General features: G+C 39.3%; 1 protein-coding gene across 1 annotated transcript in view; it reads left to right on the top strand.

Annotated features, from left to right (window-relative positions):
- ZNF451 (zinc finger protein 451) overlaps positions 1–16,085 on the top strand; it is a 38,774-nt gene that overhangs the window by 15,402 nt on the left and 7,287 nt on the right. Inside the window, 5 exon segments of the mRNA XM_055714030.1 lie at positions 1,195–1,342; positions 1,887–3,538; positions 4,628–4,762; positions 8,699–8,829; positions 9,774–9,960. Coding sequence (XP_055570005.1) covers positions 1,195–1,342; positions 1,887–3,538; positions 4,628–4,762; positions 8,699–8,829; positions 9,774–9,960 — 2,253 coding nt within the window.

Here is a 16,085-nt window from a genome sequence, read left to right as displayed (position 1 = left end):
GTAGCTTTCAGGACAATCCTACAAGGCCAAAAGGATTGATATAGTTTGTATCTCATCTTCATAACTATCTTGTACTTCTGCCCTTCTGCGGATTGGCTGCAGGAAGTGTATAGTAAAGATGGGCTTTGAAGGAATCTTTCTGCAGGTCAAGTCAGTACTGCCATCTTCATGAAAGTGGCAATCAGCTGCATGGTTCTGAGTTCTTTTATGTATTGTAAATCTAATTACTCTTATTCTCAAACAAGTTATCAATTCTGTATGTGCTGACTGTAGATGCCTTTAAAATCAGGCTATAGCTTTAAAAAAAGATTACTGGTGAGCTATTGCTTTGGAAAGATTAAAAGCACAAAACAGTGTTTTCTTCTGTAGAGATGGATAGTGCTTAGCTCAGGACAAAAAAAAGCATGTTCCCCATTTTTTTTCCTTTGCATTGATAGCTCTTGATTAATATTAATCAATATGGTCTGTAAGATCTGGCAGTGAAGTTAGTTGAAAGGCATAACCTCAAATTACTGTCTGCTGATCGTCGCATCTTACTAAACAGCAAATTCAAAGAGAATTTGCCTCCTAAGATGCAGAACAACAACAGCAATATACAGTTAATAAGCCATTTCCCATTCTCTTGTCAATAGAAATTCTTTTATTCTGCTGGTACCTGGAGTTAATGTAGAGTATTTACTCAGAATAATAAAGTCCTGCACCTGAAAATTTAAGAAGAACTGCCACTGAGGATGGGCGAGAGAGAGAAAGATGTTCACAGTACATGGGGAACTTGTTAAATGAATTGATACTTCTTTAAACACGGCTTTAATTTAAACATGGCTTAATTATGGCTTTAAACAAAAGTGTGTGTTAGTAAGAGTAGACAGGTGATGACAGATGGAGAGGAAGGTCAATAAGGACCTTCTTAAGAGAGATATCAGACCTGACCTTATAGAAGGAGGAAAAGGGAAGCAGAGTCAGTCAGCAAGTACAAAAGAGCAAGATGCAAACAGATTCAGATATGAGTTTAAAAATTTAATGCCGTTTTACTTAAAGCTTGCATTGCACAATTACTGATTCAGCTGACACATGGTAACTTGCTTTCTGAACCCTGTGACAAATAAGTACAACTGTAACTTTGTCATCTGAGTGCTGAAATACTATGAAAGAACTCTAACCTGTGGCTGTACTTTCTGCCATTCCGTGTTATAGATGAAATGAAGGCTGGCCTTCCTCTACCTTTCCCATCCTATGCAAAGAACCTTCTGATATCTCTGTGCAAAGAGGTCCCCTTCCAAGTGAAGTGTATATCCTGCTGCCAGATACTACGTTCACATATGGAATTAACAGCTCATTTCAGGTTTGTGAGAGACAGCTGTCTTTGTAGTGTGAACATCCATAGCTTGATAACAGATAGGCAGAAGTGTTCTCAGTGGTGCTAGTGGATTTCAGGGCACCTAGACCATCTGAATGTAGACTTCCTGAGTAAACGATCAACTGCCTCCTTTCCATGTCTTTTACCCTGCCTTACCATACACAATCCACTGTAGAATACTGATCCATGTCTATATCCTTTTTATTACTTTCTGTAACAGAACAGTGGAACTTAGTCTGTGTTCCACTATTTCTAATTTAGCAGCATTTAATTTCTCAAATGTACTGAGTCCACAACGTAAGCATCGATCTAAGTGCTACTTTTGGAAATTAGCACCTAATTCTTTTTAAAGTACAGAGACTAGATAGGTGTTGCATGTTTCTGTTAGTAGTTGAGTTAAAGTATACAGAGAGCACCATTTCCACGCACTCATTGCTGTAGCTATTAAGTAATATTCCAAAATACACCTGAAAGCTTAAAAATGTTTCAGGTTATGATGCAACCTCTTTGGTTTTTTAATCCATTATAGAACACGTTGTCATAATTCTGGGCCTGTGGCGCTGTCAGAGAAGAGCATCTCCCAAGTTGCAGAGATATTTAAAACAAAAGGTCACTGTGAGAACTGTGATAAACTGTTTGCTGATGAGAATCAGATCACCCAGCATAAGCAAACCACTCAACACAACATTAAAGTTCTTACTACAATGGAAGAATCCATCTTGATGTTCTGTCATGTCAATGGAAAAAATAAAAATCAGTCTCATTTGTGCCATATTGTGGATCGGTCAAGACCACTGCTTAAAAGACATTTGACTTCAAATGAGTCTACCAGTGAAAGGGAGTCTACTCCTTCAAAACGGAAGAGTGATCTAAAAGGTAAAGATGACGATCATGTAGCAAGCCAAAGTCAAGATAGTGCTTGCAAAGTAAAAGCCTGGTTTTGTGAATGCCTTCAAAAGTTTTTTACAGAAGATTCAGTAGAAAAGCACATTTTATCAGCAAATAGGATCTGTCACAAGTGTGCTGTGTGTGGAAAGCTTGCTGAAAATTCGAGCATTATCCGCCTGCATATGAGCCGATTCCATGGGGGAGCACACTTGACTAATTTTCTTCTCTGGTGCAGAGCATGCTCTGTAGATCTCAGAGAAGAGGATATTATGGGACATGTGACTGAATTTCATGGTGGACATAGTTACTATTATGAACAAGAAGCTCTAGAAGATGAACCTATGCCATCTGCTTCTGACACAGTGTGCATTTCTGCAGGTGAAACAACAGACTGCATTCCTAGTCCTATAGAACTCTCCCCTGAAAACAGCCCTATTCTGGGAAAATGGCAATGCCGCATTTGCGAGGAGATGTTTGAATCTGAAGAGAATGTTAAACAACATTGCATGTCCTTAGAAAGCCATGCATTTCACAGATACTGCTGTGGCATATGCAGAAATCACTTTCGGAAAGTAGGAACGCTACAGCGACACTTCAAAGAGCATCATAACCAGGAGATACAAACTAAATACTTCTGTGGTCTTTGTGGTAATCTCTTCTTTGACACAGAAGAAGAATTTCTAATCCATTATAAGGAGATTCATAGCGTGGACTATGCATTTGTGCCTGAGGAGATGGAAACATCAATAAAAAAAGAGGAGGACTTCCTTCCAGCAGAGCAAGGAGACCGTTTAACCTGTGGTTGCCGGACAATTTACGTCTCCAGAATAAACAGGAGGAACGATTATGTGAATTGTCAGAAAGCCATGCTGCAAAAAGGAAACTTATGGTTTCGATGCTGCTTCTGTTCTGCAACTGCACAGAATTTTGCTGATTTGAACAGTCATCTCAACAGTCACACATCACTGAAACCTAAGGAAGAGATGTATGTTGTTAGATGTGATGCATGCAACAAAAACTTCAATGATCTTCAGAGTGCACATCAGCACTATCACATGAAACACTGCTTCTTGCAGAAACCTGATTTATCAAGTCTTGCATCAGAATCAGAAAATACAGTATTCAAGTTCACAGCAAGTGGGGCTTGTGTGGACAGAAAACCTCACAAGCTAAAATCTGAAGCATCTCCATCCAAGACTCAGGAAAGACCACAGTTGTCTCCTCTCCAGGGACCGATACAGGGAAAGAAAGAAACAGAAGAGAACTCTGCATACTCTGACGAACCTGGTGAAGGTTTGTAGAAATTTTATTTTATTTTTTTAACATTAGAAAAATATTCTTGTCCTTAACACAGTTTGTTTCAATGTCAGCATATTACCTGCCTACATCCGGTCTATAAATTGGCTCAGAATTTAGTTTTGTTATTTATCGAAGCTGCATTTTGAATTCTCAGTATTTGAGTTTCCAGAACTTGGACTCAATAATTTCTTGCTATATGCTATGTGCATGAGGTCTTTAAAGAACCAAAACGTAGACAGATGTGGGAGTCCTGGGACTGAAACATTTGATTTTTCAAATTAGTTGGGAGCATGACTAGGTGTTAAAAGGAAGAGGGCAATCAAAGATCCCAAATAGGGATCTAACTCCTAGAGATGTAAAAGTGGCCTATAATACACACACATTTGAAAGAAATTTGCCTTATTTGTATGTATAAATATTTATGAGGCTAGTAGTGCTTTCTGTGTGGGCAGTCCTATTATAAACACCATCTTTGCAGTTCCCTTAGCTTGCAAAAATTTCAGCTGAGAACTTATATTCTCAATATGTATTAGGTGTTTTGCCTTGAGCATGCACATTTTTTTGAAGTTCATGTCACTTCTAAGCATGCTGAAGGTGTACCTTGTGTTTAAAAATTGGAAGTGTTTTTAATTAGTGTCATAACGCTTTTGATTAGAAGGTTGATGTGTGTTAGATATGTGCATAAAAACACACAAAATGTTTAGAGATATACTTTTTGCTGTATAAGGAATTCAATGTCACAGAGACTTGCCATAGTAGGGGGCGCATAGCTGATTATTAAATGGACTATTAAAATGTCTCAGTGTAGGGCAACAGCTTTCTGTGCCTACCACAAAACTGTCTAGCTCTACATCATCGCATAGGTAGGTTCTACTTTTGTTTGTCAGATTTGTGCATTACTAAATACAGCTTCAGTTGACTTTTTTAAAACAATGCAGTCACTAAATATGATCATGTTTTGTAACTTCTCGCTTGTAGAGCAATAGAATAAGTTAATTTTCAAAAGCATATCTTATTTTGATGTATGTTGGTTGACCACAAAGCCAGGTGAGCTTTAAGCATGTTCTTTTTATCCCATTGAAGATGGTGAACTTCCTGATCTTGACTACCTGAGTACCATGACTCACATTGTGTTGGTGGATCTGGACAACTGGGGAAGCTTATTCTCACAGCTGCCAGCTAACCTGAACCAAGGGACATTTATCTGGGGCTTTCAAGGTAAAAAGTCGTTGAAGGAAATAGGAAGAGAAGACTAACAAGTCTACAAAATACTTGAGCAGAGATTCTTTGAATCTGAGAGGATGAACAGGAACCAAGCAGCCACTAGGGCTGCTTAAGTCACAGTGTCACAGGCACCATGTAACAGGAATGTTCTTGACTTTTCTAACTCAGTCTTAGCCTGCTCTGCTTTTACTCTTCCCTGTAGAATATTGTTCTAGAATTGCTGAATCGTTTAGGAGTCTTCCTGGCTTTCCTGCTGAACTTACTTGAGCTGTATCATACTAGGTTTTCATAATTATCAGGACAGCCATAGTACTCTCTGATTAATTTCTTTCTAACTCCCCCAAGTCCTTGTCATTGTGTTATTTTTCTTTTTCATTCCAAAAAGCATGATTTTATGTTCTTATACTTGAATTTTGTTCTGTCTTTGGCTTACTTCTTAAGGATGTCCATGGTCATCCTGTACATCAATAGGTGTATCTCACATCTGGAAGATACCATTAGTGGTACAAGGTGATTAATGAAATTCACATTGTTGTGGGTTTGTAAGAAAACTTTTTGTGAAGTCTGCCAATAGCATCCCTTTAACTTGATCTTTTTCTTACCTGACTGTTTCTGTAACCAACTTTTTGTCCACCTTGTGCTTTTTCTACTGGTTTTCTCTGTATCTGCCTTTATAATATTTATTGCCTGTGGGATGTTGAATACTTTAATAAAGTCTAGACAAGGGATAGTAGGAATTGTCAGGTGTGTCTCACAGTTGGCAAACACAATTGCACTGCAATTCTTTACTTAATATTCTTGGATTATCTCTTCCTTGAAAAGATAATCAAGAGCATCCTGAAAGCTGAGAGTTTTCATGCCGCTGTTGGGTGGAAAGGCCTATTGATGCCTGAATCACTTTTTTTTTTTTTCTCTCTTAGAAATAGGTGTTCCAGTTAGCTGATGAAAGCAGAGCAAGTATGTCTGTTAATGTAAAGTGTAAGGTCTTCAGTCAGGTGTGATTTTGGACCTGTAGTCTAATGTCTGATTGTTAGGAGTTCTGGAGATGAATGCTCTGTTCTTCTCTGTTAAAGCAGGTTGTGCTCCTGAGTTTTGTGTTCTGCTCAGATATTACTTTTGTATCACTACCTGTATTGTCATGCCCTAGCCTTTGGCTAGTCTGTACAGTTGACAGTATTCTTGCTCACATAATGTGCACAAAGCCACAGAAAAATGCTGATTTTTGAGGGTTTGGATTATACCTAATCATCCTGGATTTCCATTTCATCCTTGCTGCCTGGCTATTCTGTATATTCTCTTTTCTATATGGCTGAACACTTTGTTGTTTGTTCTTACAACCCTCTGTAAGGCTTTGCCCATCTTGACTTCTGGTCAAATGTCACTTCACTTCTGCACTCCTTGGCTTCTAAGGCTATTGTGATTTGGGGTTTGGTTGTGGTTTTTAATTGCTGAAGGTTTGTTGTTTACTTCTACAGTTATTCAATCCACTTGGCTTGGCCTTGGAAAAATGTTATTTTTTCTTTTTGTACAGGTACAAATAAGAAACTAGTAGGAATCTGACATGAAGAACTGTCAGGCCTATTGATGTCAAAAACTACTCTGGGTTTTATAAAGAATTATTTAGTAAGGAACAGCTTTTTCACAGTTATACATGACTTTCCCACTTGAATCAGACACTTGCTTTCAGTCATGCTTTGTTATTTTGTTTAATTTACTCAAAATTGGTTTGTCATTAATTGACCAAAGCTTGTTTGTTATGACAGGGTCTTCTGTGCTGTTACTGTTTTCCAAGGTTAAAATGCCCTGTTCTGATTCAGTAAGAAAAAATTTATTTAACCCAAGAAATGTTTGAACTGTATTGTTGTTCAGAAGTTTCTCTTCTCTGACCTATCTAAGAAAGAGAAGTAATCCATGCTACAGTCTTAGTGTTATTAGTCTATTATTAGGAACCTCTCTTAATACCATAATCTTAGCCAAAGGTACCTCTGTGCTAGTTAAGACACTGTGCCCAGGGGTGTTTCAAACACAGGCACCTGCTGGCACAGCACAGCCTGCGTCAGTGCCGCTCAATTTCTTGCTTCCCAAAACGGGTTGCTGTATGCAGGGTGCCTCACGGGAATGGCCCTTGGAGCACTTGAACTCAAAAAAACACACTGAAGAGTTAATGGTGATTAAAATGTGCCATATTCATATCAGAGAAAAGTTTGGCAGTTTGTTAGCATCAGCTATATTGTTACAGAGCCTGGGTGCACTAAGGCTCCCAGGCATGTCTGGATTTATTGTTGTAGGTGTCCTCTTGTAATAATGGTTTACAGAGTTATTTGATGTATGCTATTTTTGTTTGTTTAGTCTGTGAAAATATAGCGATATCCTTGTCTCTTCTGATTTTTTTTCCTGCCTTTCCCAAACAACACTTCTGAATATTTTTATTACTTTTGTATTATACTTTTGTGTTATTTCTGTTGTTAATGTAGCCTTAGCTTTGCTTTGAGTTTGCATGGTATTGCACAGGCTTTGTATTGTTCCTGTTTTCAGACAAGTTGTCCTTAACCCATTTGTAGCCTGTCATTGTTTTCAGCTGTTCTGGTCAAATGCTTATGTTGTACATTTATGCAGCCAGAAGCCGGGTTTGGTGATTACAAGTCTTTCCCAAATAGCAGCGACCAAAGGCTGTCACAACAGATGAGAATGACTTGCAAAACCAGTTTTTCTCATGGACAGATACCCCTCAGTTGTTTCTATGTAGACTGTTATTAAATCTTTGAGCTTTGAGATCATTTTTGATACCTTCATATAGCCATTAGGCTGAAAAGGGGGGAAAAAAACCCGCAAACCAACACCAAAACAAAAAAACCTAGGAGAAATCTACTGAAGATTGCTTCTACTTCTTTGTCAGACTGGGGGTGGGCAGGTTAGAATACACAATCCTCTGCAGCCTGTTTACTTGAGCCTTAGTTTCAAATGTCCTCAAGTGCAGTCAGTGACTGCTTTCACCTTCCATTCAAAATCCTTTCTTACATTCAACCACTCTTATCATTTAACAGATGAAGCAACATTGTTTCCTCCCTATTGCAGACCCATTATTTTTTAGCAAATGGGAATGTTATGAAATTCTTATTCAGTCACTTCAAATTGTCCTTCCATTTGTTTGCCTTTTTATGTTGCCATAGCAACTGCAAGCTCCTCTGGTTTTCCTTCTTCTTGAGACTGGCTGCTTCTTTGCTTTCCCTTGAAACCTGTTTCAGCCTAGTATTTTTATCTGTAGCAGGCCCGTTACTCATCTTGTCCCTATTATCCAACCATTTTCTCAGCCAGTAACTACATGGTTTTGGATACTGTGGAGAAAATTCCTGCGTTCCCTCCTCCAGTTGTAGCCTCATTTTGCTTATCCTTGACTGCATCCAGTTGTTTGTCAGGACTCTAGTATTTGTTTCAGCTGTTGGTCTAGTTCTTGGATCCTCTTTTTAAAGAAGTCTGACATGTGATGTGTCAGGCAGTTACAGAGTCTGTTGGAAATAATCATGGGCTTTACGTTAGTACAGGATTCCGTAAGAGAAGTGTTTGTTGTACTGTGTTCCCAAAGCTCCTCTGCTTCTGCATGTTAACCATAGCTGTGCTTAAAACTGGAAAACAATACATCATATTTAAATGCACAGGATACATAGAAGGCAAGTTTTTCAGGTTTAGAAGAAAAAGTCATATAAAATTAAAGGAAAAGCTTTGTGTAGGATCAGGCTAGCTACTTTCTCCTTGTTTTGCTTTCTAACCCAAGAACAAGGGCTCTTTTGGGATTTTGGTTATTTTCGTTTTCACACTGGTCAAAATAAATTCTGTCCTTAAAGCCAAATTTATCTTTGCTTTTACCTTCTTGCATTCTTAATTTATGGTGGCTTTTGTTTTTTTTTTTTCCTCCCCCCTTTTACTGTTTAGGAGGGTACAGCAACTGGAAACCTCCAGTGCAGTGCAAAATTTACAATTATCTGAAGAGGATTGGATGTTTCTTTCTTCATCCACGTTGCGGTACCAGAAGAGAAGCAGCAGACTTTGCTCTCTGTATTCATGTAAGTTAGTGTGTGCTTTCTTTATTGTTCGTTTCTGTACCCAGGAAAGAGTAGCAGATGGTATCTGCTATTGATGTTAAGTACTAATTACAGATAAGACTCTTGGATTCTCTTCACTTGACTTTTACGTTCACTAAAAAGAATTATAAACCTGTTGCCGAATTGAGTGAAGACAGGCAGTTGAGAAAGGATTTACGTGTTTTCCTTTCCTTCATTCTGTAGGAATAAAAAAGCCCAAATAGGACATCAGTGTGTTGAGGGAGGGAAGAGGGCTAGTTAGGGAATGAAGAGTAAAATCTCTGAATTCTTACTGTTCCTATTTCAGAGAGAAATGTAACTCCTGCCTCTCGCTTCAAGGAGCCCAAATCTAGAGGCATCTTTAAGATGGAGTTGGATGGCTGCTAGTTTCAGAGACCCTGCTGGGCCGACAGCAGTGCCTCTGTTCAGTAGACTTAGGGCTTTGGGTGGGTTGGGAGAGGTACAGGTGAAGGACAGCAATCTGGGATGCCATGAGGACTCATGTTCTTAATATAGTGCTTTATCAGTTAAATAATAATACTTGAGAATCTTACTGTCTGATATAAACGTGTTTTACAGCAGTATTTGTATGTTACATTATTTTTTTTTTTATGGTTGTTAAAATGCTCTGGACAGGTGAACTGGTTTATGGAAGCGGTTCTGAAATGCTGCTTTTTAGGAATTTGCTCCATACTCAATCTGTTCTGTTCTGGTAGCCATTTCCTGTATCTATGGTGATAAGTATAGAATGCAGTGTCAAACTGTTGAAATGTTTCACAGTGGTATAATGTGCATTGGACCATAAAAGTGGAGGTAAGTTGCTGTAGAAGGCTTTCCTGTGAAGACCTATCTTACAAAAAGCTAGCCAAACCCCCCAAGATTAAAACATGATCTCAGTTCAACACTCTGCATTTGTTTCTGTATAGGCTGGTCGTCTGGATGAACACCTGCCCAAGCAAATTCCTTTCACTGTACTTTCTGGAGACAAAAGCTTCCTGGAACTGGAAACTCAATTTAAACTGACTCAGCGATCAGCTCGCATCCTAAATCCTCACCACATTGAGGGAGACATGATGTGTGCCTTGCTAAACAGCATTTCAGACACCGCCAAAGGTAGAAAGTAAACACATTAAACACAATCTTTCCAGTAAACTGATAGTTCTTTCCAATAAAAGGATTGAACACTGACGCGTAACACAAGCTGTTGTTTGATGCTTCTTGTATTGTACTGGTGTTTCAATGAAATATAGATCAGAAGATCAATTTGCTGGGGGCAGGCTTTGAAACCAGATTTAGACATTTTTACTCAACATAACAAACTGTTCTCCCTGTATTCTTTATTATAGCAGGAGACAAATTGTTGCAGTCTGAAAATTCCTTTCTAGTTATAGAGAAGCTGTTCAGAGCACTCTCGTGTGCACATTTCTCAATTTGTACTCAAACCTGCTTGGCTTCATTTGTTCTGGGTCTGAAACAAACGTGACCTTGCTAAAGCATCATTACTTCTCAGAGTTTCTCTGCCAATTTTAACTCTGATTGTCCTCCTGGCTACTTCCAGTCACTTGATAAGTGTCTTCACTAGCACATGGCTCATACATCCTTTTAGAGGGAAAATATTGATGAAAGCTTTTAAGTTTTTTCTGGAATTCCATGTTCTAATTAATGGCGTGCTAAAATGATCACATTGTTTTTGTATTGTTACTGAAAAATCGGAGACAAACTCTAATACTTGTTTTTTGAGTTTTAGAGAGTAGGCGTTCTTTATTTTTGGCACTGGGTGTACGGGAGAGAAGTTCCATTTAATGTGCATGCTGACTTAGTTCTTTGTTTGTCTTTATATGGCTGATTTATACATACTTATGGCACTTCTGAGAAACCATTAGGGTATTCGTTACAGTTCCAAGAGTGCTTACCATATCTACACGCTTGCTACACGTGTGGTCTAATAAGTCGGGGGTCCTCTGGTGGTCATTTGGGACATCTTCATTCTCTTCTTCATTTTCCTCCTCTTCATCTTCTTGTCCTTTTTGTGACCTCTTCTCCTGGCCCTGTTTCAGCACTCTTGGCTCATGTCCTGGTTTTGGATCGGTCTTACCTACTGGTAGCTAAACTACACAATGCAGCGTTGTACAGCTCAGCAATGTCATGGTTATGTTTGTCGCAATGCTTCCAGCTAAGCACACTGGTAAAATTCTTCTGGTACCAGTATAGAATAATCAAGAGGTCTGAGCCTGCTCATTGTCGTGCAGAGGATACCATGCAAAGGAGCTAAGCTGAGATTTAGTACTTCACAGTATTTTAAAGTATCTTGAAGTAAAGTTTTCCTGGAAGACCTGTAGACACACTATTGCTTTTCCTGGCTTCTTGTTGTGGTTTTGGGGGCTTGCAAGTTGATTGCATATTATAAAAAGTTGTCTCTGAATTAGCCCTACGCTGTTCTTAAAAAAATATACTGCTAGTCTTGGTGTAGGTGCATGAGAGCTATCACATGGTGCTGCTGTTCTACCAGGAAGATTAAAGAGGAGTGCTAGCACTGAATGGTGAATTGACATTGATTGATTAAAGGGGAAAAGGAAAGATAGGCTAACTAAATGGTTTCCTGAGAAAAATTATCTGTGGTGAGCTGGAATTGATTTATGTGCTTCTGATACAGAAAAGGTGCTTATAGAGTTTTCTGGCCACCCCAGGCATTCGCTGGTCTAGATTTTGCAGCTGGATTATGGAGATGTGATTCCCAGCTAGAAGCAACCACACCAGTAAAATTTCTTGGCGTAGTTAATTACAGAACTGTCATTTTCACTAGTACGGTTCATTTTGCTCAAGGGGGAAGATGACTTTTCTCCAGGTATCTATAAAGCTACACACTGAATCACTGCATTCCCATGATGAATGTTTTCTTTGTAGACCATATTGGAATTCTTGGATTGATAGATCTCCTCTAATGTGATCATAGCTATAACTATATATTAATGTGGGAGGCTGGTTTTGCTTTGGGAGCTTTGCGTAATTTTGGGAGGAAGAGTTGGAAGAGAGCTGTAACTTGCAAGCAGTCAATTTAAGTCAACTTAGCTGTAGGGTCTTCCTTTCTTGTAGAGTTTGTACAACTTTAATGATAGAAGACAGTGAGAAGCAAGGAATGACTGTTTTGCTGTGCAAGGCTACTCTAGCTCCCCGCCTGGGTAGTTTTACTAGTATAGCTTTATCCACCAGAGCATACTGGCTCAGAGGTGATGACTTTCATCTAACCATTTTTTGTGTATAAATTTTACTCCATATTTTTTTTATATTGGTCTTGCTTTCAGAAGTTTCCTAATCTAACCCTTCTTTTAATGTCCTTTACTACATAAATGTTTAATTTACTATTATGGTCATGGGAACTACTGAGAGGCCCCAAACCTTAACTTGCTGGCAGGCTGATCATTGCACATCCCACTTAAGTTACGCATGTGGTTGTTATAAAAAAATTAAATACTTTGAGCAGGAAAGTGATGGAATTGCACATGAGCCCTCTGGTTGTTGCCATTCCCTGGCAAACTTGTAAGGAACAGAATGGACTTGAGGCATCTTTGTTGTCCCCTTCTCCAGTCAGTGTCAGCAGGGACGGACCCAGACAGTGAGAGCTGCCTTTGTCTCCCATTTCTGTATTAAAACAGGACATTAGCAAATCCAGTTCTGATAATAGGTGGTGGGATTGTGTTGTTACCAAGAGCGTATAAAGGTTTCCTTAAAAAGGTAAGCCACTACACAATACACACTTCACTGTGTGGCTCAGCAGCATCAGCAAGCATTTGCAAGTCTTAGTGTGGCAAGACCAGTATCAGAAAGCTGAGGTGGAAAGTTGTGTAGTGTATCATAGGCTGGTATAACCTGTTGTCCTGTTACAGAAATGCAGCTGAATATAAGGAAATATAAACAAGAATTGCTTGCTTTGTGACTTTCTCAAGCCTATGGCTATTATTCTGGACAGAGAAATAAGTGAGAAACAGTTACAACAGAATTGTGTTGAAAAACATAGTTGTTGGTATTGGATGAGCTGCGAAATGGAAAAGCTATTTCCCTGAATCACCTTCTCAGAGCTATCATTAACTTGTGAGCAGCTGGATTGTGGCAATCCTTGGGAACCATTTTACCGTGTCAGCAGAACTGCTGTGGGAACTGTGGTGTGTGCATTTTAAAATAAAAAGTTCCTGCGTATGTTACAATAGGATTTCAACTGTATGCTACCTTAGACCATTGGCTGTAGTGGATGCATGAATTCCATCTGAGGTGTGAAGAGAGTGGGCAAGACATTTATTCTTATTTGCCGTCTGCTGCGGCTAAGCCTGAGTTCATAAATACAGAAGTTGTTTTTTTTTTTTCTTTTATGCTGAAGGCACAAACGGATTGTGCATATTACTTAAGTGTTTTGAGAAGGGCAGAAGTTTTCAATGTCTCCCTCTGTAATTTCTTTGCAAACAAAAGTTTGTAGCATGCAGAAAAACACCATTTTTTCCTTGTCTGTGTCTTGACACTTCATATCTAGTCGTGACAGTATGGTTACAGCCTGTGCCTTTAACGAGTGCTGGGCAAAGTTGAGGGCAAAGCTGACGATAGGTTAGAGGTCATCATAATACCCATCCTGACACTGACAGAAATCCTGCAGCTTTTTGGTTGTCAAAAGTGATTTTTGTGTAAATTGATGGGTTTAGCTTAACTGTATTTTTCACAGTCATATTCAAGCGAGATCCTTTATTGACTGAGCTAAGTAAAACAGACTTCTTTTAATAATAGGAGGTCCAATTTTTTTTGAGTGTTTCTTCTTTCTTTTGAAGAGCCAGGTATAGTGTTGTACTATGTACAAATAACCACTGCACCTCTTACACTGACACACAAGGTTTTTTTCCACTATGCTCAAGTGGAGTGGTCAGCCTGCATCTGCAATTCACTAGTATTGCCTGAAGTGTTTAAATACTACTGAATGCAGCTTTTATGAGAGTTTATATTTGGAAAAGCAGGATTTCAGTTCATTTTGATGAATGCTGTTAAGCTTCCTAGCTCCTACTATCCCAAAAATCTTTTGGTTTACACAGAGCCAACAAAAGAATTTAAGAAGAGTTAAGAATTAATTTACAGAAGACATTGAGAATAATCGCTCGCTTTCTCAGTAGTAAAATTTTTGTAGGTGTTCAGGTCCAATATAAATACCACATTTGACCCCAGTCTCTGCTTTTTCTGAACGTTAACACAGACTGCAAATGACTAAAGACGCTCACAGCCTCCAACCCCCACTGTCCAAAGAGACTGAATGTGAAGAGCATGAGCATCTGCAGTGTGATGCGCTGTGAATGAATGATACTTACTCTAGTAAGAATCTGTTCCTTTGTTTATGCTTTTGCTACAGTGGCCACAACCTGTTGCAGTAGGGAGTGTTAAGAAATTCACCTTTCAGTTGTAACCCTGTATTTAGCTACAACAGGAAGTTACTGTTGGCTTTGGTGTGTCAGTGACATCTGTTGTGTGCATCTTTGAACGTATGTATGTGCCCTAGGGAGAAAGCAACGTACTGAGACTTAAGATAATGAGTCTGAACAAGAATTGTAGCCAAGTGCATGAACTAGGAAGACCTCACCATTCAGATAATGCAAAAAAAAATTTTTTTTAAAAAATCAAGGTTTAATTTAATATGGTTGTGAATTTGAGAGGTAACTAACATGAAAGTTAAGTGAAAATCTCAGTGACCATCACAGTGTTGGCCAGAGTTTCAAAAAAAAAAAAATGCAGTTGGAGAAGGGCGAGGGATTTAGAGCTTTAATTTCAGACATGCTACACTTGTATGAACAGATGAATGAGCATTTATAGGGAGAGATGTATAGAGTGAAGCTTTAGTTTTCATGGAGGAAGTCTAGTGTGTTTGTGAACCCTCAGCAGGAAGTAGCTCTCCTTCCTCTTACAGATGATGAAGAAACAGAGATTAGAGCAGGAAGTACTGGGGACGAGTTGTGCAGAAGATCCTCCGAGGGACATGCTGAAGAATGAGTAAAGGAAAGGATTCTGGAAGCCAGGGAGCAGTGTTTCAAAGGCAGCATGCTCACACACACTGAACATGATTGCTTATGTAGGGCTGAGGTACTGATCTGAAGTTTTTGACTAAGTAGTTACTAGGAGTCTGAATGAGGTAACTAATGGTGTCCTTAAGGTGAAGTAGCCCTAAAACTTCAGACATCAACTGTAAAAGGGAAAAGGTCACTGGTTGGAGAGACTGCAAGTTAAGTGTGATATTAATGCACTGTACATTGGGATGGGAAAGAGGCAGATGAGATTGGGAGAAGGAGCATTGTAGGAGAGAGGAGTGAAGGTAGGGTGTGAGACTGCACACTGAAGTAGTTAGGAGGTGCGTTAAGAAGTTGTGTGGCAAGGGAGGAGGTCTAAGGTGGAGAAAGGGAAACTGAGTTTCTGGTGAGGCAGAGGAACTGGTAGATCTGATGGAAATTAGGGGGATGGTGGTAACCAGGGAGGTTGCAAGAGAAGATGATCAGATACAGGGAGGGGATCATGCTGAGCCATGTGTGCAGCTAATGCAAATACAAGCCGTGGTGCTTTGATATCAGGACAGTGGGTGGCGCTTGCATTCTGTGAGTTTACCACTCTCTTCCCAGAATAGGTTTCTATGAGACACTCATGAATTGTCAAAAAATCACTGTTTGCTCCCATCTATAGGGTTAATTTTTCTGATCTGAGCTCTGTATTTATCCAGAATTTACTTTCCTGGTTATTTTTGTTCTTCCAGCAGGAATTTGGCAATATGTGAAGACAACAGTGTAGCAGTAGGATTTCTTTGAGAGAATAGGTACAGTCAGAGTTTTAGCTCTTTGCTTATTTAACAAAATGTACTAGAGAAGAGGCTATATCTTGATCTCTTGGCTGAGAAGCCAGGCAATTGCTTTTCCTCTGACCCTGGAGGAGCTGGGAGCTACAGAATATGCTAAGCATTTTAACAAGAGAAACAGGACATGCCTGTTTTCTTCAAATTAAACATTCCTATTTACTCTTTGTGATCAGAAGATGCCAGCAGTACCAGGAGTATATGCTGATGAAACATGGGCTGGATGGGAAAACGGAGGTGGATTGAAAATTGGCTGAATGGCCGGACCTGGAATATGGTGATCAGTGGTATGAAGTCCAGTTGGAGGCCAGTAACCAGCTGCGTACCCCAGGGGTCAATACCGGATCTGGTCCTGTTTAATGTCTTCATTAATGAC

The sequence above is a fragment of the Falco cherrug genome, chromosome 6, assembly GCF_023634085.1.
Source record: "Falco cherrug isolate bFalChe1 chromosome 6, bFalChe1.pri, whole genome shotgun sequence".
NCBI lineage: Eukaryota > Metazoa > Chordata > Aves > Falconiformes > Falconidae > Falco > Falco cherrug.
This window is presented reverse-complemented; position numbering and strand designations above follow the sequence as displayed.